We start from the raw sequence: 27,104 nt of genomic DNA on the forward strand, positions 1-27,104 counted from the left end.
ACATATATTCTTTGATCCAGTTTTCCCAACTTTGAGAATCAATCGTAAGAAAATATACTGTATAGAGATGTGTATTAGAGCATTTTTAAAAACTAGGAACAATCCATAAGGAATTGGTTAACTATATAATACATGTCCCCTATGGTTTATTGAGGAGCCATTTAAAGTAATGGTTATGCACAACTATGTAGCAACATGAAAATGCTTGACTTAAGTGACAAAGCAGGATATAAATCTGTATGTATGATTAGAACCATGAAAAATGAACTAAAAAATAGAAGATAGTGGTATGATGGATATTTTTTCTCTTTTCTTTATTTTGTAAGCATTATATGAAGTGGTTATATTATTTTGATAATTTAAAAAATATTTTTTAAAGTTGACTGATCTGAGCAATATCTTCTGAGAGACCACATAGGCATTCCCCCGAGGTCAGTCAAGGAATCCATTAGGAATAAGTGGCCCTGCACACATCACAGAAACACCTCGCCTTACCAAATTCCAGGGTCAGAGTATAGAATGAGAAAGTGATTCGAAGTGAAATAAGCTATTGGAACATTTAGGCAACAGAGTAATGTGAATTATTCATTCTTCTTTCCCCCAAAAACATTTAGCTCAAGATTAGGATTCAGACAGCCTAACTGCCACCCCCCTGGGAAGTAGTAACTAAGTTTCTCCCAGATGCCTGAATAAAACCTTTGCCAAACATTTAAAGAAATGGCCCCAAAACAAAATCAGAAGAAACATTTACAGCAAACAGGCCAATAATGAGAAGTAAACACAGCAACACATGTCGAGTCAGTTGCTGGTCTCCACTCTGTAGATAGTGCTCTTCTTCCTGGGCTAATATGCAGCTCTGGGAGTTACAGCGACTCACACAATGATCATCTGTGAAACAGTAAGTGCAACAATTTGTAATCAGAGCTTTTTATTTGAATGCACTTGAAATTCATAATGACTTCCTAAGCAAACCACCACATATGCACATTCAGCTCAGAATCAGTATATTATTTTAGAGGAAATCTGAGGAAGACTCCTTCATGTAGTTTCAGGAGAGTTCTACTTGTAGGGCATTTTTAGTCTGAAAAAACATGAGTAGTATGCAATAATTCCCTTCTACACTACTCAACAATGTAATATGTATATACGTTTTTAAGGCTAAATTAGTAAATCAAGTTTCACCTGTAATAAATCTACATATTGGTCACGAATACCCTATTTTGGCCAATGGGTAACAAATTTACTACTACCACTTGCCTTTCATTAAAGAGTTTAAAATTTGCCTTAGGAAAGATGTTTAAGGCATCAAACAAAAAATATACACATTATTTACATATGGAACCAAATCAAATCACAGGCATGATTCTTCTCTGGCCTGAAAGGGACGTTAGGGGTCTTTCCCAAGCAACCTGCTTTCCCACCTTTCTTCCACTATATATGGCACCAAAAGCTGGGGAAAACATTTTTACAAAATAGATGTTACGCAGTCTTTATTTTTTAAGATTTTATTTATTTTTTTGGAGAGAGGGGAAGGGAGGGAGAAAGAGAGGGAGAGAAACATCAATGTGCTGTGAGTTACATCAATCAGTTACCTCTCGAGTGCCCCCAACTGGTGACCTTGCCCACAAACCAGGCATGTGCCCTGACTGGGAATCAAACTGGCAAGCTTTCAGTTCCCAGGCTGGAGCTCAATCCACTGAGCCACACCAGCCAGTGCTAACATACAGTCTTGTTTCAAAAAGTCAATAACTAAAACACAGTTTTAAAGCTCTTAACCTCAAGCTAACAATTAAAATTTTATTTCCTAAAGCCATTTTTTAGAAAAAGACATATGTTCTCAAAGCATTACACATGGAATAGTATAATAGCTAATGGCATGGGGGAAGGTCACAATGTTGCTAGGTGAAAAGAATGTGGGCTGCCAAACTACCTCTGTAGTGTGGTCCTATTTTAGTAAAAATTATAAATTTGTGTCTGTCTTGGCGTAGGAAAAATTCTGCAGTACATATAATAACCTGGTCTTAAAATATATGTACGAATATTATAAGATGGATAAAAATAAATTTCAGTATCTTGTATTTGCCTTTTTTAGACATTGTAATATTTATTTTGTCTTTGTGCTGTGCCAGTGTTTAGGGATGAGCAATTAATTATATTATTGAATTCTAAAATTTGTCTTTCATTCATGGTTTGATTTCCCTTAGACTTCATGTTAGGCTTAGGAAGGATACTAAATTGTGTGAGCAGACAAAGTCCATTTATGATGGCTTCCATTCTATATTTTCGCAAAATATGGTAAGAGAATCTAAGAAGTTCCTGGTGTTTTCAACAATCAGATTATTAATGAAGAAAAGGACAGAGAAGTACAGCATAAGGAGATTTCTAGAGGCAAAAAAAAAAAAAAACCATGTTAAAGTACATGTCAAATTTGTCAATAGGCTTTACTATTAGGTATTTTGTATAGGGAGGAAAAAATAAGACGGAAAGCCTTGGAAATTCCAACATAAAGAAACTTTAGTTTAGAATAGGGGTATACATGTAAAAACTGAAAGACAGTTTTAACTGAATGCCCAAATCAGTTTCCCCACAGAAAGTCACTGAAGGTCCAACATCTGATAAACTTTTACTTCTTTCTATGGAAACGCAAAGTGTACTATTTAAGATTCATTTCTAGTCAGCAAATGACGGCCAAATTTGAACACTGCCTGATAATAACTACTCCTGCTACTACGGTGTTTAGTGAGCATTTACTTTGAACACCACTCGCTGTGCTAAGTGATTTGCATACATTATTTCTTACAACCCTCACAACATTTGTTGTATAAAAACATAATGCCTTTGGCAACAATACAGTTGACATATGCTTCATTTAAAAAGAGGACTTTCTGAGCTTCCAGCCAAGATGGAGGCGTAGGTAGACAAACTGTGCCTCCTTGCACAACCAAAAGAAGAACAACAACAATTTAAAAAGAAAAAACAACCAGAACTGACAGAAAATCGAACTGTATGGAAGTCCAACAACAAATGAGATAAAGAAGAAACATTCATCCAGACCGGTAGGAAAGGCAGAGACTGGTAGCGGGGGTGGAGAGGACTCACGGCAAGGCAGCAGCTAGAGGACTCAGCGAGGTGGCGAATTGTGGAGTGCGGCAGGCCAGGCTGCAGCTGGCAGACCCCACGGCCCCACATTCGTGCGTAGATAAACCGGGAGGAACAGCTGGGGAGCGAAGCAGACCATGCAACCCAGGGCTCCAGCACGGGAAAATAAAGCCTCAAACCTCTGATTGAAAACACCCGTGGGCGCTGAGGCGGCAGCAGGAGAAACTCCCAGCCTCATAGGAGAGTTCGTTGGAGAGACTCAAAGGGGCCTAGAGCATGCACAAGCCCACCCACTTGGGAATCAGCACCAGAGGGGCCCAGTTTGATTGTGGGTAGCAGAGGGAGTGACTGCAATCCGGCAGAGAGTGGAGCAGGTACCATTGCTCCCTCTCCGCCCCTCCCTCACATACAGCATCACAGCATAGCAATCAGCGTTACCCTGCCCCCGTGAACACCTAAGGCTCCGCCCCTTTACTTAACAGGAGTGCCAAGACAAAAAAAATGGCGCCAATGAAAGAACAGATCAAAGCTAAGCAACAAAGAGATAGCCAACCTATCAGATGCATAGTTCAAAACACTGGTAATCAGGACACTCACAGAATTGGTTGAATTTGGTCGCAAATTAGATGAAAAAATGAAGCCTATGCTAAGAGAAACAAAGGAACATGTATAGGGAACTGATAGTGATGGGAAGGAAACTGGGACTCAAATCAATGCTGTGGACCAGAAGGAAGAAAGAAACATCCAACCAGAAAAGAATGAAGAAAAAAGAATTCCAAAAAATGACGAGAGGCTTAGGAACCTCTAGGACATCTTTAAACGTTCTAACATCCGAATTATAGGGGTACCAGAAGGAGAAGAGGAAGAACAAAAAATTGAAAACTTATTTGAACAAATAATGAAGGAGAACTTCCCTAATCTGGCAAAGGTAATAGACTTCCAGGAAGTCCAGGAAGGTCAGAGAGTCCCAAAGAAGCTGGACCCAAGGAGAAACACACCAAGGCACATCATAATTACATTACCCCAGATTACACAGAAGGAGAGAATCTTAGAAGCAGCAAGAGAAAAGGACACAGTTACCTACAAAGGTCTTCCCATAAGACTGTCAGCTGATTTCTCCAAAGAGACCTTACAGGCAAGAAGGGGCTGGCAAGAAGTATTCCAAGCCATGAAAGGCAAGGACCTACATCCAAGATTACTGTACCCAGCAGAGCTATCATTTAGAATGGAAGGGCAGAAAAAGTGCTTCTCAGATAAGGTCAAGTTCAAGGAGTTCATCATCACCAAGCCCTTATTATAGGAAATGTTAAAGGGATTTATCTAAGAAAAAGAAGATAAAAAACATGAACAGTAAAAATGACAGCAAACTCAGTTATTAACGACCACACCTAAAACAAAAACAAAAGCAAACTAAGCAAACAACTAGAACAGGAACAGAACCACAGAAATGGAGATCACATGGAGGATTATCAATAGGGGAGTGGGAAGGGGAGAGAAGGGGTAAGGTACTGAGAATAAGTAGCATAAATGGTAGGTAGAAAATAGACAGGGGGAGGGTAAGAATAGTATAGGAAATGTAGAAGCCAAAGAACTTGTATGTATGACCCATGGACATGAACTAAAGGGGGGTAATGTGGGAGGGAGGGGGTGGGCAGGATGGAGTGGAGTGAAGGAGGGGAAATGGGACAACTGTAATAACATAATCAATAAATATATTTTTTTAAAAAGAGGACTTTCTGTGATTTACCTTTCAAACTTAATTATAAGGAAGTATAATCAACTAAAAGTGCATTGTAACTTCACATAAGTGTATTCTAAATAATTGTTCTAAATAATTAGAAATTCAGACCACAAATGTGATTCAGTCGCTTTGTATGCCAAAAAGTTATTACTTTTAAAGATTTTTCTTTTTATAAGAAAGGATATATTTTAAGTATATGGATTCAAAATGTAATTAAGCCCTAATTAATAAGCCCTAGCCCTGGGGAAGGAGAGCAGGGGGTAAGGGGAAATCTCAGCTTCTAAAATAAGAAAAAAGACCAAAAAAATAATGGTGCTTAGGGCAAACTCCCTGGAATTATCACTTGGGTTAAACTTATTGGAAAAATTGATGTGTGGGTGTGTAATACTCCCTATTACTACATCATAAGAACTTTATTTTTTTAACTGAGTATTCTATGTATGCATGATTATTCTATTAGTACTTCCCCCCATCTTTTTTGAGAACACATATCTTAAAACAGTATGCTTCTACAGAAATTCTATGTAGAGTTCTTTTAAAAAAATTTATTTGTTAATTGATTTTAGAGAGAGGAAGGGAGAGACAGACATCGATTTATTGTCCCCCTTATTTATGCATTCAGTAGTTGCTTCTTGTATGTGTCTGGACTGGGGATCGAACCTGCATCTTTGGCAGGCTGGGATGCTGCTCTAACCAGCTGAGCTATCTGGCCAGAGCTCTGCTGTATTCTTGTAAGGCAAAAGGATAAGGAAACATCTGTTCCTTAGGCCTATCCTCATAGCCCAGAGGTACTTACTTTTCTCAAACGAAGGAGTCCCAGGTCTACTAGGGCTTATGTTTCTTACTGACTCTGTGGATATGCAGCAGGACCCTCCATTTCCCATGGAGCAGGAGCAGCAACCTGTGTAGACAACATAACATGTGAGGATCGAGCCCAATCATAACAGAAATGGGCAATGTCAAGACATGCTAAACAGAACAAACCAAAACCAAAAGCCAAACAACCTACCAAACATAGAATACAAACAAATCCATTTATATACACACAAATGTCACATGGTATCTATCAAAAAAAGTATTCCAAAGTCCTTATACAGAAAAGTCAACATTTAGAGTGGCAGACAGAGGATCAGCTCCTTTACATATTGTCCCCTCACTGTTAGGAGACAAGGAAAAATGTTTTTATCCTTGCTGTTTGGCTAGTTTCCACTGTGCTTTGGGAACTAAGAATTTGAACACTTTCCTAAAGTGTTCTATTGCTTATAATAGTTCATTTAAACTCCTCTGCTTGAATTTGAAAGCTCTCAAGGGCTTGGCTCCTCTCTCCCTATCTAACCACTCCCGCTATTCAGCAAACTCCCTTCCCTTCTTTCACAACAATTCTCCTTAAAAAAATGTATATTTATTTATTAGAGATAGGGTAAGGGAGGGAGAAAGAGAGAGAGAGAGAAACAGTGACGTGCTCGAGAGATACATCGACCGGTTGCCTCTCGCAGGTCTGCAACCCAAGCATGTGCCTTGACCGGGAATCAAACTAGCAACCTTTCAGTTCACAGGCTGGTTGGTGCTCAACCCACTGAGCAACACCAGCCAGGGCTCACAACGATCCTCTCCTGGCCTCCACAAACCCCATACTTATTTGGTCTCCCGGCCTCGTTTGACAGGGACTTACCACTTTTGTTAATTCATCTAAACACTCTCCTCCTCTAGGTTTAGCTCAAAACTCTCTGCTTTCAAGAATGTGTTTCCTACTAGTTCAGAAGATGTAGTAAAAACAATTATATTCTTTTCAAAAACACACTGCTGAAAAATCTCTTGCTGGTTTATAGGTAGATTGGTTTATAGAAGTCACACTGAGACATCTGCTCCAGAGCTGTAAATTTTCCTTTGTTTAGCCACAGAAGTGCACGCAGTGTCCTTTAAAACATTTCACACACATATAGACACGGTGTTTCTTGACATGGATTATAACAGAACCTCAGGAATCTACAATATTAAATATGCCGGAAAAAATAGTTCCTGTGCTGAACCTTTCACTGATAATGTGCTTTAATTCTTCAATAGTGTTCTTAAAAACAAACAAAAACAGATTGCACAAGCATGAAAACTATAATCTATAATAAGCTATTACAAAATGTCTTCATAAATTTCAGATGATGTTATCTCAAGGTTTAAAAATAGAGCCACAGAATAATAGAAAAGAAAATACAGAGATCACCTGGCCCAGCCCTCTTATCTTCAGAAACTCGAAGGCTTAAAGCAGCTACGACAAAATTATTAGCAGATGTAAAGCCAGCCCACTCCAATGACGCAGAATAGGGAAAACACACACAGATTATGGCCACCATGACAACTGCTGTACTAAGGCAGTTTTTCCTTCAGACGTAAGTTGGATATATAAGTAGCCCACTAGCCTTCTCTTCAACTAATTGAAACTTTGATTTTATATTAAAATGGGTTAATTTTCCTTTCAATCATAATTCCACACCATAACATGCGAAAACCATGGGTCTCTGATAAATGTGTACCAAGGGGCAGAGGTGAGTGAACTATCTCGGATTACTGAGGTTTGCGGGGGCCATCCTGGACATCTAAAGTGTTATCTGCCTAGCAAAGCAGAGTAGAGCAGGAGTTAGGAAAGGAAAATAACCTGACAGGTTGAAAGACCTTTACCTTAGGAACACAGGTGAATAGGCAAGTAAACAAGAATTTTGCCATGGCAGTTTCTAGGGTAGCTTCACAAAATCATGGCCTAACTCATCCACCCCCATCCATCTATCCTCCATTTAGCACATATTTAGAACACGTACAGTAAGCCAGACACTACGCTAGGTGCTAAGGCCATGACAGGCAAGTCAGTCCCAGCACTTACAGTCCAGTGGGCTATACGGATAATGTGAAAAGCAATTATGAAAGTGACATGAGAGGAGAGGAAAATATAAACATTGCAGAGGGTTTCCTCTGGAGGTGACATATGTCTGCTGGTTCTCCATTCATATATGCTGAAGGTGCCAACTAGTTTGCCTGATGGGGATGATGGCGCAGCATTTAAAGAACATCTATAGCACAGATTTTTGCTATTTTTAAGACATGTAAAGAGGTAGCAGCAAAAGCCTGTGGGCTTAAGACACTTAGTTTAGGGATCCCCACAGATGTTCTCAGGCCTTCTATAGCCTGTTCTGAAACACCTGTGGGAAAGGAAGGCCCAGAGAACCAGCTGGAAATGGGGGTCTTCAAGCCCTGACTGAAAGCAGACAGTACACGGGTTTATAGGATGAATGTACGAGTCCACAAAAAAAGTGAGGAAGGAGAGGGCGCTGGGCATGACCAGCAAAGTACTCTAGACTTAGGAAAAGTGGCTTTTAAATTTTAGTGAAAACATAAATGTACTTCTTGAACTCCTGTTTTAAAAGGGAAAATGGCCAAGAGGGCTCAAAAGGATGAAATTCTGATATAATCACAAAAGCTCTAACAAATCAGTGAGCACCATCAATAAAGTAAATTAACGGAGACCTGACTGAAGCAGGGTTAATGGTGTAGTCAGGACTTGGCAAACCGCAGCTCTACGCAGAAGGACACAGCAGTCTATGAAGGAGGTGTTATCAGCATCGGAAATGGAAACCAAGGCAGAGGGAGCTTGCCCAAGTTCAAAGAGCAGTAAACTGCCGAGTTAGGGTGTGAACCCAGGCAGCCTGGCTTCCATTCCCAGTTTTTAATCACGAGGCTATATATTTCTGATTTGAGACAGAGACAAAGAGAGAGAGGGGGAGAAGGAAGGCAATATAAAATGCCTTATTAGATTTGTGGGATTTTTTTCCTTTTAAGATAAAATGCAGACAACTGTAATTGAACAAAAGTAATTAAAAAAAAACATAAAAACAGTTAAAAAAATTTAAAATCGTTTCTCCCTTTTTGCTCTCTTTCTTTCTAGCTTTTACTTATTGATAGTAACAACTAATGGTTTTGAGATTAGTCATCTCTTGACTCCACAAAACCTCTAATCAAAGTATGTACCATCATTTATACTTCCTAACACGATATTTTGTCTGTGAATCCAAAATGTGTATTCTATCGCTGAGTTCCCTTCATGAACTGAAGCAAACCCTACAACAATCATTAACACTTATTAACAAAGTCACTAGTGAGGGTCATATTTTCACTTATACCAAGGACTGCTAAACATTTTCTATAAAGGGCCAGATGATAAATATTTTTGTGGACGACTGAGTCCTTGTTCAATGACTCATCTCCACCAATGTAGCATGAAAGCAGCCTTAGACCATCATATACAAATGAATGAGCATGACTATCTTCCAATAAAACATTATGGACACTGAAATTTAAATTTCATATGACTTTCAAGTGGCACAAAATATATGCCTTTAAATTTTTTTTCTTCAACCCTTAAAAAATGTACAAACTATTCTTACCTCTTGAACCTGTACAAAAAGAGGTGACTGACCAGTCTTGGCCTGTAGACAGAAGGTTGCCAACTCCTAACTGGCACCATCAACCCCGCTTCAGTCAGGCCTCCTTGGGCATTTTATCCAGGGTGCTCGCCTGACGCAAGTTGTTACATTAACAAACGTAGGCGCTTAGTTTCCTAAAAAGGGCCTTCCTTTGGTTGTTACTTTTTTCTAAAACACTAAGGCTGAGGAAGTTTAGGGTTGAACAAAAGATTATCCTCACACAAAAAATTATAAACAAGAATCGAATGAATGAACTTGTAAGCTCTTTCGATTATTGACTTTAAGTTCCTCATCTGACAAATACATGTGATATTCAAGATTGTTCAAGGACATTCGCTTAAACCACACATTTAGGACGCATGCTATACAGGCATGTAAGAGTTTCTTTATATTAAGGATCATACTTGTTTCTGGGATAGAACTTGTAAAAGGTAAGGGTTCATTTATTGGCACCGGACTCTCCTCAAAAGCAGTGTTCCCGGATTCCACGGCTTTGCGGTTCTGAGACTGGGTGAAACATTCGTAGCGCCCCGCTTGGGTGTTGCGGTTCATGCACATGAGTGATATGCTGGCTGTCGCAATGCTGCAGAACAGGGTGACTGACGTGACGATCATCTGCCAACATTGCAAAAAGACATTAAGCCACTTTTCACAATTCCATCTTCCTAATCTGAGCAGGGTAAGTTAGGGGTAATTGTTTTGGTGGAAAATGCAGTATCTTCACAGCTATAAATGCTCCAGAACAGTGGTTCTTAAAAAAGAGGAGGTATATGGAAGGACTGTAAGTTACTTGTAGAAAAATTAAGACTTTGCTTATAATCATATGAGATTTCTAAACTCTTCTTTTGCTATACATCAATCCCATGGTTTTGTCTGCAATTTAAATAACTGTTTACAGACCTTTATCTTCAAAGTTTTTGCTTGCTTTCATACAGAGTTTAACCATACTTCAACTAGAGATTCTTTCATGGTAATAATACCAAAAATAAATAATTATAAGTAATACTTACTGATTAGTAAGATTAGTAAAAAAAGGTAAGAAATCAAAATCATTTGAGGAAGTTTTTAAATAAACACATCCATGGGCCTACCCCCTGGAGAATTTCTGATTCAGCAGGTCCCAAAAGCCGCTTTCTCTATAGCTTTCAAGCACACTTTCACAGATACTCTTTGTTCTGAAATTTACATTTATTACAGGATTTAAAGTCAATAACCTGGCTTTTATTACTACTGCTAACTCATTAAATAGCTTTAAATGAATCACTCTTCCCTACAGCAGAGGAAATATAATTCATAAGTATGTTTAAGAAGACTCAGTGAGTTTCAAACATATGGAAATCCTCAGCTAAAAATGAACTTACATAAGATCTTTACCACATTTTGAGGTGTGACTGGACAAAGGGATGTAGGATCACCAGTATGATATGTAGTAAGTTGGAATCGATTTTCAAAATTCATTTCAAGGTAAGCACAGCAAAACACATTAGCAGCTAAAAAGGGGCATTCTCAAAAACGGAAGTGTCAGCACACTCTTCTCACCTGCTCTTTGCCATAAAAGAAGGCTGAGTCAATGCTATCTCCATTATGTTTTCCAGTTATCAAAAGAACACCAACAAGGACAGCAGGAATTCTGGAATCATAAGGGTTTAGAGAAAAAAAGAAAGTGAAAAGTAACTACTGACAAGAAGAAAATTCTTACATGTTCTGAACTACAGCAGCTGGAGAGTGAGAGAAAGAGACAGAACTGTTAGTCTATTAATGGCTGTGGGCCAGCTAACAAAAGACTGCTCACATTCCTATGTATCTGCTGGAACTTTGGGCTGATTTCCAGGTGGCTATTTCCACAGGTTATTTTTTAGCCATCAAACTCCTGGAGTCTCTGCTTTCTGGTTACAAATGGGCTTACTGGACTGCTGCCCACAGCCAATCCACAGGAGTGGGCATTTCTTTTTGTAGACTCCGTGCCTATCCCAGAGCTGGCATGCTTCACTTTCTCCCACCCCTTTGCCTACAGCTAATATAAATTACTTCAACACCTTACATCTTTCTTCCCCCTTTCCCTCACCTAATGCATAAAAGCTTTTGCAAACTCCAAGACGATGGACATGCGGTCTTTCCTACCTAGCCATGCAGCTGCTGGTTCGGACTCCAGGCCCCAAGACGGGTCTTCTCTTTTGCTAACCATGGCCTAATAAACCCTTTCTTTTAAAAATACTTTCAGCTGTGGAAGTCAAAAACTTTTAACACTGTATACACAGAAACACGTAAGTGAACAGAAAACTACCAACTTACCCCCAGCCACATATTATGATGATTCCAACTGGAATTTGTATCCTCTCTTTCTTTTTCAAAAGAAACAAGGAAATTGCTAGAAGTCCTAAGAACAAGAAATAGAGGTGGAAAGATACATAATTACTTGATGTTGATCAGACTTCATGGACTTTATTTCATCAAGCTTCTTTTAGTAGCAGTCTACAGTTTTTGCCCTAAAATTTACTCCAAGTAAACACTGTCCCCAATAATTTGAAGCAAGTTTTCTTAATTCAAAATCATTTGTGTTTTCCCTCCTATATTGTATCTTTACTCAAATCTTCTGTTTTATACATGAGGATTTTTATCAAAAGCCCAAAATCATCTTATTCTTTTGACTGATGTCTCTGAAATCTAAGTATATTTGGAAAAAGAAAAATTTTAAGTGGCTACAGAACAATTCTAAGAATGAAAACACTCCCATTCTGTTGGTGCTAAGAAAGTACAGGCAATTCTTACACCAGTTTTGTTTTTGGAAAATGCCCCAAGTCTAAATGATCTATGTTAGTACAAATACAATATGAATTTACTAAAAAAAACAAATGTTTTAAAGTTCTTTAGCTTTCTTATACCATATATCCAATTATTCATACAAGTAATGTCTTATTTAACAAATTCTACATAGCTATAGAATCTTAGAACTTTAGGGTTGGAAGGGATCACTGCTGTAAATTCACACCTTCATTTCACAGATCTGGGAAACAAGGGTCAGCCAACCCACACAGCCAGCAGAGGGCAGAGCAGGACTGGGAACCCGGCCACGGGATCTGAGGCAAGTCCACTGGATGTTTCTAAAACTCAGATCGATGGACCCAGATGGTTCCTCAGACATAGTCGTCAGAATCTCGAGATTCTGAGAAATTTTAAATCTTTCTGGTATATTTTCAATGACAATCACCTAATTGCCTATCTCATAACTAAAGTACAGTCTTACGATTTCAGGGCTTACATTTGCTTTTATATTCAGTTTGAGCCAAATGAAGGCAAGCACATGGTCCAAATGAAGGTTCTATGGCAGTTTAAAGAGAGAAAAGAGATGAGAAAACCAGATCTGAAATCCACACATGGAAATAAAGGCAGGGCAAATTAAAAAAAACGCACACAAAACCCTAACCACAGACGTAATTTCCATTTCACATTTCAAGCTATGATTCAGATTAGTAAACAAGATCCTTTGTCATGTCAATAAATGTTGCTAATTAGAATTATTGAGTTTATAGTTTTGTTTGAATCTCATCTGTGATGCTTTGGTTTTAAGGTTATATATTAGCTGTATATAAGGAATTCATACCTAGATTTAAGGTTGTACAGATTAAGGTCATGTGCTAAAAATAATATAAATTAACACCAACATCCTCGAGAATTACTTTTCTTTATAGGGACCACACATTCATTACTCAAGGTCAAAAAGATACTATAACATCCACTGCTCTTCTCTAAATGCATTTGCACACTCTGTAGTTTCAGGTTTTCCAAGGCCCAGGGAAACAAGTAACCAATCATGAAAGTGTGCCAACTGTGTTACAGTCCCAAGGACGCTCTTCAAAATTCCAATGTTCATTATTTCTTCTTTGTGAAAAGACTGACACAGGAACAGATCCAGTCTGGCCCCGGATCTCTCACTGACAAAGTTGTGAGAGCTCCTGCCTGAAGCAGTTAAACTCTTTGGGCCTTATTTTCCTCATTTGCAAAAAGATAGACTTAAACCAGACCAGTGTTTCCGAAGTGTAGAGATAAAAGGTGGCAGAAGGGTGAAAATATTTTGACTAGTTATGTCTTTAATATGTGCTTCAAAAATTTTTAACTAGCACATGAAGCCTGGGATTTTACTGATACAAGTGAAAAAAAAGTGAGTCAATTTTCAGGAAAAAACAAAGACACGGCTGGCTATGCAGATATGGCAAAAATCATAAGGATGGTATGCAAATGAGTGAGATTAAAAATGGCTGAATGGGATGATTTAAAATGACACTTGAGGTCTAAAATTCTGTTTTATCATAATAATCTCAAGGTTAAAGGGTCTCTTTAACCTTGATCTATTCCCTTAATCGGGGTTAGGGAATTCAGAATGTTTTCGCATAGATTTTGGCATACATGCATGGAGTGTTTCAGGGAGACTTGGGGCTTTTGGATACATTGATCTATTTGCTGGTTTCTTATTCTTATAAATTTAGCCTTAATAAATCCAGGTATTAGAGAAATTATTTGGAAATAAAGGCTTTAGGTTGTTTTAATTTGATATCTCATGAAATCTCTTATGCTATCCAAGGTGTACTTGCCCTTAAAAAGCTCAACTTTCTCTTTGCACTGAACTTTTCACTGTAATTCCTCACTACATTGTTGCTTCATTTCAAAAGGCTGTTGACTTAGTTTGGGCACTGCTTTTGGTGGTGAAGGCACGAAATCAAAGGCCTGTGCCTCACAGCCACATCCTGACACTTGCCTCTTAACAGTGGCTATCACCAGCCCTAACATTCTACAATTTCCTTTTACATGCCGTTTTTTAGGTTCACATTTGGGGTATGAATACAAAATAGCCAGACAGGATGTTTCAAAAACATCAGAATACATTCAAATAAATATTATACTTCAAAATAGCAATGTGCTAAATCATTCTGAATATCTTTGCTGGAGCCAGTTGAACTGAGAAATAGTCTTTCTTACTGGGTGCTCTTCTATTGCCATACCTTCTTAGTCCTTACTTTACTTGTTTTCATATTACCGTTTTTCCCTCTATGTAATACTTTAGTTCTATTTGTTGAGTGCCTACCATATACCAGGTATAAATACCCATATTCATTTAATTCTCAAAATAACTCTGTAAGGTACAATGACTCAGGTACAGATGGGGAAACATAGACTGCAAAAGCTAAGTCGTTTGCTTAAAGCAGAGCCAGAGTTTTTTTATTCATCCAGCTGGACTCTGGTAGTGAGCTCTGGGACACTCCTTACATGCCTCATACTTCTCTGCCCATTCCCTACACCCTCTACCTGCCTCCAGTGCCTGTCCTCTTAGGGTCTCCAAAGGAGAGCTGTGCTGCTGACTGTGGCCTAGAGCCAAAGATCCTGAGGAAAAGGGCCACATGAGGGGAAACTGCCCAAACCCTGGTGGAAATAGAGCACATCAACAAATGGAACTCAGTTTTACGGACGGTCTATGTTAGCAGGTGTAAATGCCAAGAGAATACCTTACTCCTGTACTAGTAGGAGACTTCAAAAAGATCAGTAGAAGCTGAGGGCTTATAGTGATGGAGAGAGGACACACCTAAATTTCCACTCATGATCCAACTTACCTGTCCATAGGTAGGTGCTATAGAGGGAGCTGTACAATAGAACAAACACCAGAATTTGTCCAATAAAATTTTTTTCTTTAACAAAATTCCATATTATCATTGCAGCACAGACAACAGACTAAAGAAAGAAATAGAAAAATACAAAGTCATATTCACATGAGTCATACTCATGTTTTATTCACAGTAAATACATTGTAATTATTCAGTTTAAATTGTTGCTGAATAATTATCAAGTATAGCATTCTAGTTATACTAAAACCTCAAGTTTTATGGTAAAAACCTTTCTTATACAGATTCATTAACAATGTACATATTCAATTAAAACAGATGAGAACATTCTAAATATTAACCTTATATTTAATAATGGTTTACATTGAAATGCTAACCTTTACATTATAATTTGAGACATGCAAAGACTTAACTAGAAGAGTAAGACTGTGAGGGTTCAGTTTTTAAAAGTGCAATTATTTCTATTAAAAATGCAAAATTATCATCAAATGCCATTATGAACCTCAACTTTGTATAGTTCAAGACTCATTACAATATTTAATAAATTAGGTATAATTTAATTGTAATCAAATTGTAATTGATTGCATTTGGTAAAAAAATATTTTTGACTATAAGTAATTTTCTTCTCTGTAGTGGTATAATCAATGAGAAAGCCATAGTTCTAAATATCTATAGGTTTACTAACCTGAGCAATGAGTAAATTAGTCGTAAGCATATGAGGAAGCTGTTTATATTTTTTACTCAAAAGAAGAACAGCCAGAGACCAGATCTTAAAGACAAAAGGTTCAAAAGTTATTCAGGTTTCTTAATCTTTATAATCTTTATAATTCAGTTACTTATTGAATTCATTGATTAGCCTCTTTAAAGAATACACTTTATCCTGGTTCAGAAAAAAAACTCCAACATTGTATTTACTTTAATCTGTCTTATTCCCCAAATGATATCAAAGTAAATTACTATATCCAAGGTAAAATAAAAAGCATGGACAGGTCCTATCATAAACTAACTCTCCAAAAATGACAGGCTCTTTGAGAACTAATGCCTTTCCCTGGGCCATGTTCTAACTTCCCCTACACTTGGTGGCTGGAGTGGGACACGGGTTCATAGCCAACTATTCAGGGAGAGAGCTTTAGTGGGAGATACGGCTATAGTGCACCAAGTTCTCCCATGTTTTTTTAAGAGTTTTACTTTTAGAGCAAGGGAAAGGGAGGAAGAAAGAGAGGGACAGAAACATTGATGTGAGAGAGAAACATTGATCAGTTGCCTCTCGTACATGCCCCAACAGGGGATGAACCCGCAACCCAAGCATGGGCTTTGACTGGGAATTGAACCAGTGACCTTTTGCTTTCCAGGATGATGCCCAACCACCTTAGCCACATCAGTCAGGGATACATTCTCCCTTTTTGATTCCATTAACTCATGTGGTATCTAAATTCCAGGCTATCTTACTTCAAACAATATACACTGCCTACCTTAAGATTTTCTTGCATTCCTTACAGTGAAAAAAATTGGGTTTCTATTCTACTTATACAGTGGCCAGCCAAGTATGCTGGTTACTTTCCTTCTTTCTGCTCCCCTCATTGTCCATCAAAACTTACATTGTCTCTCTCCCCAAACTGCCCTCTTACCAATGGGCATAGATTAAGAATATGTAAGAGAAGTGATATTTCCTAAAAATTACATTTATTACACATTTGTTACCAATATATCTATTCATCCCCACTTCCTTTCCTTTAACAGTAAAAGTTGTCTTTTTTCAACCAAAATGCTGCTTGAATTCAACAGACAATTTATAAACTACTCTAGCTGTAAAACGTGTAAGTATTTAACTGGAGCAAGATATATTCAAAAAGTTTCATTAGCATGAACGGGTGAATGGATGTGATCCTGAGGACCCCTCAACCCCATGATGCTGCAACAGCCAGTATTTGTATAGTGATCCACCATGTACAGAATGCTTTCCACACATACTGTCTCATGTGATCCTTAGAGCAACCTGTAACTGAGAAAACTGAAGCTTAGAGAAGTCAAGGTAACTCCACAGAGATATACAGCTAGTTTGTGATAGAGCCAAAGTCAAGTTCAGGTCTGACTAAATTTCATGCCTTGTCTGCTATACAACTCTTACTCCCAGTTTGAAAGACGAATCTCATTAAGACTGATATTGTATTTTATGGGTAGGCTTTAGCACTCTTTACTGCCTACAAAATTAGATTTTTAAATTCCTAAATTTCAGTTACCGAGCTATTTGTAAACTCATTCTGTGGTTTCATTCATTTTTACACTGAAACCTACTTACCAAGGACACCAGGCTGATAATACTTATATCAAAACTAACATTCTGTATGGCATAGGCCAATGGCTTAGGGTCCATTGAGGGAAAGGTCAGTAACCAGGCAGAAACGTACATGATTGGTGCAGACACGAATGTGCTTATTACCATCCCTGAGGTTATCTGCAAAAATAAAATCAAATTGAGTAAAGGGTCACAGTCACACTTAAAATAATTACCTTAAACTTTAAATAGCCACAGCACACTAAGGCATTCTAAAATAAAAGCAAGAGTCAGTGAAAAGACATCACAGGATCCAGCATGTTATCTAATACCATATTCCCCCTTTCTGAGAGCTCTTTTTAAAAGAAAACACCATTAAGTCCCCTTGGCTCCTTTTCCAATCTATGCTCAGTTTATATTTTCACATAACAAATAGCACACATCCCATGGCTGATGGTTATCTTCTAGGTTCTAAGAAGTAAACCATATTAGTGATCTAATTAAACTGATGACCAATTTCCTTTCATACTACTTTGCAATAAAAGCAAGTTAAAAAAGCATAAAATTACTATGCAAACATTTTATAGGCTAAAGATGGAAGTGACCTTTGTTAAACAATTTAGTACCTTAATATTACATTTCAAACACATTTACTCTACTGCTGTAGAGAATGTGTACAATATGCTTGCACACTGATAACAATTTGGTTTTAAATGATTTTAGCTATTTACTGCAGTTGATTATGTGGTGCTTTGCATTTGGAGGCTGAATTATCAATGAGTGAAACAGAATCTTTTTCCCTCGAAATTTCAAAAGTTACCCTTCCACAAATAACCTTTAGACTTAAGTGTAAGTACAGAAATAAAATACTTGAAACTAAAAAAGACTAATGAAAAATGTACTGGCTGAATGAAGACCCCAGATTAAAAACTTGTTAAAATGATGTCACAGGATGCCTCCTTATATATATATATATATATACCATGAAGTAACTTATAGACATCAAGTTCTCATAAAAAAACGCTGACTTGTTTTTTGAAAATTCACTTTCTACCAACCACACGAACAATCAAACTTAGAACGTGGGGTATACATACAATCTCTACTTCCATGTTGAACTGTGTCGCAAAGATGGCCACTCCTGGTGCTACAGGAAAGACACCATACAAAAATGCGTAATTTGACAAACTTGTATGGTTCACTACACTGTCGCCCTTGTCCAAGACTTCCACCATTTCTCTGCACAGAAGTGGCAACACCAGGCTGAAGAAACAAGAAATGCACCATAATTCGATATCCAAGCACGCTGGTCCCCAAGTGGTAAACTGCTCTGGTGAACTTTGCATTAGGGTGTTGTTCTTCTTCCTAGAAGGCATATTTGTTTGCATGCACACATTCTCTGTATGCTTACTCATGGACGTTTTATTCAAAGACTCAAGAATTCAACCTAGAGCCATTTAAAGTGCAACAATAGTCTAAAAATACTTCAAACATTAGTAATTAGGAAGAAGAAAATCAGACTTTTGTTCTACAAATAATTTTCTTGCAAAAAGCTTGTAAAAGTTGTAATAATAGGTGCTGTTTCTTGTTTCCTCTATTAGTTCATTGCAATGTTAAAAGAAAAAAGATTGACAATCTAAGTAAGATTTTAAAAAGAAAATTACTAAACTCCTTTTTGAAAAACAAAGCTGCTTTTTAAAAAATCATGATTAGGGGTTTAGAGGGGCATGCAAGAGGCAACCAATCAATGTTTTGCTCGCACATCGATGTTTCTCTCCCTTGCTTTCTCCCTCCTTTCCCCTCTTTCTAAAATTAAATAAATAAAAATTTAAAAATAGATGAAAATATTAAATAGGGATCCAAGACCCAGAAAAAAGGTGTTGAAAAATGAGAATATTTATCCCTGGCTGGGTGGCTCGGTTGGCTGGAGCGTCATCCCGTACACCAAGAGGTTGCAGGTTTGATCTTCGGCCAGGGCACATACCTAGGCTGCAGGTTCAATCCCCAATGGGGTGCATCCAGGAGGCAATCAATTGATGCTTCTCTCTCACATCAATGTTTCTTTCTCTCTCTCTCCCTTTCTCTCTCTCTAAAATTAATAAACATATCCTCAGGCGAGGATTTAAACCATTTTTTAAAAGTGAGAATATTTAAATTCTACTTATAAGCTGATAATACTATTACTGTTAGAACCATATCTATTATTGTGCCAATACTAATTAATATTTTACTTCTAAGGAGCATTATACCATCATAAATAATATTCTTATTATTATTGAGAATATTATAATATTATAGGTAGAATTTGTACTCATTTGTATTATTTTGAAGATAGAGATATTATTTTATATTGCACTGGTCTCAGAAATTTAACTGTCAATACAAGAGTTGAACTCAATAGCTAAGAATGCCCCAAGTACCCTGGGATACTCTGGCTGTAAAACTGATGTCACTGGCACCATGAAGTGTAAGTCCATGGCTAAGGGGCTAAGTAAGCTGAAGAACTATTAACTGAGGGGCTGAGAACTCTGACAGGTTAGGATCAGACAGTTGATAATAATCATTCATATTAACTTACTTCTATTTAGAAATTTCAACCACCCTCAGTATTACAGAAGATTTCCCCCAAATTCATGATTATATGCATTTGAAAAAGTTTATATTAAAAATTATTGTTCTTTTTATGACTAAGATGCTTTGGACTTTAGGATTTTAACAGATTTAGAAAACTCAGAAATCCTGCAAAATTCCTTAAAAAATATTATTACACTTGGACATTAGGAGATATCAAGTGAAATTATATAAAAGCTGAAGGAAAATGAATAGTCTTTATTCTCTAACAGTAAAACAGAAAGGATAACCTACATGAAATAAGAAAATGACTTTCCACAATACACCAACATCACATTTTCCTTTAAATCACAAGTATTCAGTCAGGAGCAATTATTATTATCAAACTTTTTAAAGGGAAAATAGTTACAGACATTTCAATGAGCTGGCTAAATAAGACTTTCATAAAATATAATCCCCAAGTTAAATAAGTGAAACTTACAGTTTAGCTGTGATGAGAAGAATTAGAACAACAAATGCTGACTTCTTCAGTTTCTTTATTTTTCCTACCATTGTAAGACCAAGATAAAATAGAGCTGATCCGGAAAAAGAATTTGCAAGTCCATCAAGAAAATTTTCCATATATTCGGGCACCTTTTGGTCAAGAATAAAATTGAAGGCAATGCCAATGAAGACCATAAATACTATTGGGTTCTGTAATACTCGCAGAAGTCCAAGTCCCACAATTTTTACTTTGTTTTGAGAGGCATTTTGACTGTCTTTCCACTTCTGGATTTCACAGAAAATGAACCCTATTGGGTTTAACATCATAAGAGAGATTGGTGCCACCAAATAAATGTACTGGAGATATTGTGGGTATGTAGTTTGATATAAAGCTTCGACTGTAAAACAAGAATTAAAATTGATTTTAAAATGATTACTATAGAAATTCATTAATAAATTATGTGTATAATGTTTTCTATGCACAATTATACCATATTGTAAATTAAACCTAAATAGTGCAGAATGACCTCATTAGCCTTGTTTTGTAAATAGAACATCTTAGTAGGAAAGTTGAAAAAAAGAAAAACGTAACATGTTAATAATTAGCTCATAATAATCAACTTTTACAAATTCTTACTAATACCCCCTAAATTTTACTTAGTAGAGGCTTAGACTAGTCACAACAAAATGGAAGAGTTGTAGAATTCTTTTTTAAAAATGCTTATTGATTTTGGAGAGGAAGGGAGAGACAGAAAATCAATGTGAGAAAGAAACATTGATTGGTTTTTCCCCCATACATGCCCCAACCCGGGATCAAACCCATAACTTAGGTATGTGCCCTGATCAGGAATTGAACCCACCACCTTTTGGTGTACAGGATGATGCTCCACCTGAGTCACACCAGCCAGGGTGAATTGTAGAATTCTTAAAAGAAACAATTCAAAGTAAAATTCTTACAACAAAACATTTAAGTAGCAATAGCAACAGGTGGCTGGCTGTTGGTTCCTGTGAGAGAGAGGTCTCACTAGAGTGGCGAGGCAGAAGTCTGGGTACAGTGGACAGATGAGCAAGTAGCAGACAACAAACTCGGAAACGAACGAAGTCCAAGCGATACAGGAGAAGTGGAGATGGGTAATGGTTGACAGAAAAGAGAACTGGAGTTTCCTATGAAGTCTAAGAATTAGATGTAGTGGGAAGTTTAGGACTTCAGAGTAGTCAGATAATAAGCTTCTGAATTTAATATTGCACAGTTGAGTAGGTCCAGGATAACCTAGGATGGCCACGTTAGTTGGTGGCTGAAATGCAGTAGAAAAAAACATCACTGGTGATGAGGTGGTCAAGGAACTAAGAGGGCAGAAAATTTGATAGGTAATTCACATGGATGCTAAAGTCAAGCAAGATAATGGCAAAACTTGGCAGCAGAAAAGATAACAGTGAGCCAGATATTCCAGTCTTCAATGAATGAGGAATGACTACAATGAGGTCAGTAGATGAGAGCAGTGAGGCTGCGCCTGAACCTCAAAGAGGCAATTTTTACAAAGAGCAAATAATAATGGCCTAGCAGTGGTACAAGGTGGCTATGAGGAAGCCAGTCCCATCTACCATTGCTCACGCAGTATGCAGGCGTTGAGAAAATGGGCAGCCTCCACTTGAGGGGAATGAAAGGCAATGCAGGGCTTCAAGGAAGACCAGTGAAGATGCTGAAGAATTAGGGATGGAAAGATGGATAAGAAATGTTTGGAAGGGTGGAGTCATGGGACGCACATTTAACTAACACAAATTCAACTACTCTCTCAAGGAAAACAAAAGCTTTTTTTTCCTTTTCCATAAAGCAAGTTTCCATACGCAAATGAATTACTTAACTTGTTCTCTGAAGAACAATGCTAGCAAAAAAAATCGGGCTGTGTTAGACTTGGGAGTATACACAGAGTACGTGTGCTGTATTCTGTAGGTGACTGAAGGGATTTTTCAAGGGTTTGATTGTACGTGACGACTTTAGAACCTAATCACTGCATAAGTTAAGTCTCCTTAGAAAGGGGTATGGTGGGTTGGACCAGACTTACAGCAGTTTCTTGTTGAAAGTGAGGGTTGGTGACGTGGTTGTGGACCGATGAGGGCGATTTAGAGCCTTGAAGTAAGCAACTTGGTCTCTAGGCACATTTTTGGCAATGAGTTCTGAAATTATTCAACCTAATATTTAAAGGCTGATTCATAAGTGATTTGATGTTAAGAAAGACAAAAGAACAACCATAGTCACTCACAAGGAGAGAGGCAATCATGTGAAAAAATGTAAAAGATTAGCTTTCTCAGTTTACATTGAAAGTGACACAGGTGGGAAAATATATTTGTTTACTTACTCAGGGTATGTAAGCTTCATTTAATGGCATGCAAGTGTCCTGTTAACGTTATGTAACTAGATTATACAACCTGTAGAAGTTCACCTTGTTCTCATTAGCTAAAAACTACTTTTTATAAGAATCAATTTCCTTCTTTTCAGTTAAGCACATATAGAGGTCTATGTCCCTGAAATGAAGCAGTGGTTAAACAAAACACATTTGATTACATAAAATTTCACAAATTCTTTCTGATTTCCAAAGTAGATATACTAGCTTATAACATGTTTCATAAGGTTTTATCTTTTAAGTAAAAAAAAAAAAAAAAAGCAGTACTTTTGATTACTATTTCAAGGTAGTGACACTTTTTCTGATCAGATATTCTATCTCTAAGACATCCATATCTGCCCACCACTCAATTTTAAAAATAGAGATTATATTTTGGAAAAGCCTTGTGTTTTCAATCTGAGCACAAGAATTTTCCCAAATGGCCAAGATAAAACACGTAAACTTTGATAAAATGTATAAACTTACAGCCCTTAAGTTAATGCCTTTTCCAGAATTTACGTTTTTTGCTGTGTATAATATGCACTTTTTTTGCCCAAATTTTTGAGGGAAAAATAAGGATGCGTGTTATACATGGGTATAATGATTACAGGCCATGGTATAATGGGTATAATAATCCTGTGTATAACATGCACAAAACATGGGTGTGCATTATACACAGGAGTGCACCCTACATGGCAAAACACAATACTTTCCTGGCACGCTAGCATTTAATAGACTTTAGATTGTTTTAAAGCCAATACAAATTTGGGCAACAGTCTTTATTATCTGTGGCTAGCCAATTACCAAGTACTTTTCTCTTTTTTTAGGATCTTTTGTATCTTCTCCTCTTGATTCCTACTACTACCACTGGTCCAAAATTTCAAAACTGGGTTACTTAATGTGTGTCCAACCAATATCCTTTTGGTTTTTCTTGGTCACCCCCTTCATCCATTTTATTCACTGCTGACAATATCATCTAAATCTTAACTTTCAAAAAATAAGACTTTTCCAAAGTTCTCACGGCCCACAAGAACAGCTATGAAACCTTCCTTTTGACATTCACAGTCTGGTCTCCACAACTGGTCCCTTACCTCCACAGCTCATCTCTCTGGAAATACCCATTCCTCAGTGCAAAGCCTCCATCAGCCAGTTTAATATCATAGTTAGACTGGACAAATACCAGGTTCATAACTAGTCCTGCATACTGATCATCATCACCCAACTTCTTGAAGTCTCTCCTTTCTTATCTAAACCTTGTCTACTGTTTAAGGCCTGTCGCAGGTACTACTACTTCCACCAAGTCTTCAATCTATATCACGGATATCCTCTTCTCTGGTGACTTGTTTCGTATTAGTGCCACCTCAACTAATTCTACGTTCTTTGAAGGCATCATATTATAACTGTCAAGCGCCAGCACAGCACTGAGCAAATCTGAAAATAGCTGCTGAATGGAATTAACACATCAATGAAGGTTAAAGGTTTCAGACAGAATAAAAATGTACTTTGTAACACACAGTAATTTATACCTAATTGTTGTTTGTTAACATGTTTTCTTTTTTTATCCAAATTTTCTTCTTTTTTAGTATTCTGAATATTTACAAAGTAGGTTATTACTGGGGTGTTTTTAAGTTGGTTGAACAGGTATTTGAAGGCAAAAGTAGTCTAGTGGGACAGAAAAACATTGGGAATAAGTAAATACTTGTTAAATTACTATAAGAATATGGTGAAACATGGAAATTTCAATCCCCTTCTGCCATTCATTTGCATAATTACTTAACATTGTCTTTAAAAAGATTTTATTTATTTATTTTTAGAGGGAGGGGAAGGGAGAAAGAAAGAGAGGGAGAGAAACATCAATTTATGAGAGAAACATCAATCGGTTGCCTTTCACACATGTCCCAACCAGGGACCTGGCCTGCAACCCAGGCATGTACCCTGACACGTAATCAAACCAGTGACCTTTCACATTGTGGGACAACCTTCAACCAAGCCACATTGGTCAGAGCTTAACATTATGTCTTTATAAATTGGTAGTGCTATTCTTTTGCTACCAATCTGAAGATGGTTTTTAAAACTGAAAAAATATACATAATATATAAAAGCAGTGACCCCTAGTTAACAAATTAATTTAGAGTCATTATATAAACTATTAAGTTCTAATTAATTAATACTTAGAAATAAGGCTCTTGAGGAGGAGGAGAGAATTCCACTTTGAGGAATTACTATACAGCTTTGAAAACTAAGAGACAAAATTAGCCACCCACTGTGGCTCCTATTTTGATTCTGGCAGGTTTTCAATCCCTAGCAAATAACACAGAGACACAGACAAGATCATTCTATTACTTAATGGCATATAGTTAAATGCTTCATTTCCTTTTTGTTTACAGCTCAAGCACTACAGCATAATTATGATTAGTCAGGGTACTTATGTTATCAGCATCATTTGAGGAATAAATTATAGGATTTAACTGTGCCCTATTAGTATCTTTTAATGACCAAGGCAGGGAACCATTCTGGTTTGCTGAAATCAACATTTCACCTTGGTTTCTTCTCACGCTCAAATTTCTTTAAGTACCTTTGAAAAGAATTGTTCTAAAAAATAAAAAATAAAGTCTGTAATAAGGCACTACAGTTTTCTGTCACTTCAGTGTAGACAAATGATTTTAACGTCGTCTTATAGACTGTTATAATTGTCATAGGAAAGGAACCATGACTATCCTTTCTCTTTATTCATGATCTGCCTTCTCCTGAGTCACCTGTAAACTGGACTCATGCTGTAAAACAAATACAGTCTTCAAAAGATCAGTTCTTATAAGCTATGTTGTATATCTGTGAACAAGAGAGTGGGAATTCCTGGGAGAGGCCACATAACAAACTGAAAGGGTCTTCTCTCAGGAGACAAAGTCTCCTCTGTTCACACTGAATGAGGCCAGAAGGCAGAGGGGCATGGACAGCAGTAATAAATCACCTCACTGGAGCAGACACATGGCCCTGCAGTTCTATATCACACCTTCCAATCTGCAGGTACATGGAAAAGCACTTCAGTCTGTTCTACTGGATTGTGGTAGTTATTTTCTATAATCTAATGTTATAATAGCTCTTATATTATTTTTGATTTAAAAATTAAAAAAAAAAACAAATATTACAGCTCAAAATCTATGAGCATAGCCCTGGCCAGGGGGCTCAGTTGGTTGGAGCGCTAACCTGTGCACCAAGGGTCATGGGTTCAATCCCAGGTCAGGGCACATACCTAGGTTGCGAATTCAACCCCCACTTGGGGTGCATACAGGAAACAAACAATTGATGTTTCTCTTTCACATTGTTTCCTTCTCCTTCTCTCTCACCCTTCCTCTCTCTCCAAAATCAATAAACATATCCTCAGGCGAGGACTTAAAAAAAAATCTATGAGCATAATCATCAGGGAAATTGGGCTGGAACACTGCTGGAAACATGATTGTTAACAGATTCACTGATGTAACGTGGGACATAAGAAAAGCAATGATGAATATGGCTGACTGCCTTTTTTAGTTGGAGATTCTGCCTTGATATGAAAATGGATAAACTCATTTAATAGGTCTTTTTTCACTACTACTTATTTCATGAAATATTTTAGATTAACATAAGGATAATAAAATGTTGATTATCTATGAAAGTAATGTATTACAAGGGCTACTTGGTCTTTGGAAGATTAAATGGGCATGTTATATAACTCTGTAGTGTCAGGATGGGCGGGGTAGGACAAAACGGTAGCCAAACTACAACCGGGAAGAGGCGGCTGATGTCAAACCAGGGAACCACCAATGATAGATTGCCACCTGGTTTAAAGAGACCAATCCCTAGCCCCCGCAAAGTGAGCCAACTAGAATTTGGTGCATAAAACCCCGCCATATTCCCTGCTTGGGCGCGACTTCCTCGGCCCTGCTCTGTGGACTGGAGAATCTCGCCCGGGTGTGCAAACTCCAATAAAGCTCTGTACTGCCTAATTCTGTGGCTGATTGGCATTTCTTCCTTGGCAGAGCCTAAGAAAACCTTTCATGTAGCATAAGAGAATGCCCAGCATTTAGAACCAGAAGACCTACATTTGGATCTCAGGCACCTGTAAGCTATATGACCTGGGATAAGGCAATTAAATCTCTGTAAGCCTGTCTCCTTATTTAAAAATGAGGATAATATTATTTGCCCTACGTCAAATGGGAAGTAAATGAGAAAAAACTCTATAAAGTTTAAAATGTTAGTGCTATTTAGTTATGACTTAAAATTAAGATATAGTAATATTCATTAAATATTTAATACTATGATGCTAAACCACTTCTTAGGTCCTTATATCATAAACACCTTGATAAATTTACATTATTAATGCCTCTGAAGAGATGGATAAGTCTTTATTTAAAATGCTTGGTTCATTCTTAATTTTAAAATTCGCTAACCTTAAAGAAACACTTACCTAGTTTCTGACTATTTATAGCTTAGTTA

At 37.4% G+C, this 27,104-nt stretch overlaps 1 protein-coding gene across 4 annotated transcripts in view; it reads right to left on the reverse strand.

Annotated features, from left to right (window-relative positions):
* The window catches only part of GPR155 (G protein-coupled receptor 155), a 59,477-nt gene that overhangs the window by 26,469 nt on the left and 5,904 nt on the right, over nucleotides 1–27,104 (reverse strand). For all 4 annotated transcript variants that reach the window (XM_045196272.3, XM_045196274.3, XM_045196273.3 and 1 more), the window contains exons 4-13: nucleotides 20,249–20,648; nucleotides 18,294–18,459; nucleotides 17,221–17,376; nucleotides 15,607–15,690; nucleotides 14,913–15,030; nucleotides 11,602–11,686; nucleotides 10,849–10,939; nucleotides 9,714–9,924; nucleotides 5,637–5,741; nucleotides 752–888 (exon numbers count right to left, since the gene is read on the reverse strand). In XM_045196272.3, the coding sequence (XP_045052207.2) occupies nucleotides 752–888; nucleotides 5,637–5,741; nucleotides 9,714–9,924; nucleotides 10,849–10,939; nucleotides 11,602–11,686; nucleotides 14,913–15,030; nucleotides 15,607–15,690; nucleotides 17,221–17,376; nucleotides 18,294–18,459; nucleotides 20,249–20,648 (1,553 nt within the window). The remainder of the gene's footprint in view (nucleotides 1–751; nucleotides 889–5,636; nucleotides 5,742–9,713; nucleotides 9,925–10,848; nucleotides 10,940–11,601; nucleotides 11,687–14,912; nucleotides 15,031–15,606; nucleotides 15,691–17,220; nucleotides 17,377–18,293; nucleotides 18,460–20,248; nucleotides 20,649–27,104) is intronic.

The sequence above is a fragment of the Desmodus rotundus genome, chromosome 2, assembly GCF_022682495.2.
Source record: "Desmodus rotundus isolate HL8 chromosome 2, HLdesRot8A.1, whole genome shotgun sequence".
NCBI lineage: Eukaryota > Metazoa > Chordata > Mammalia > Chiroptera > Phyllostomidae > Desmodus > Desmodus rotundus.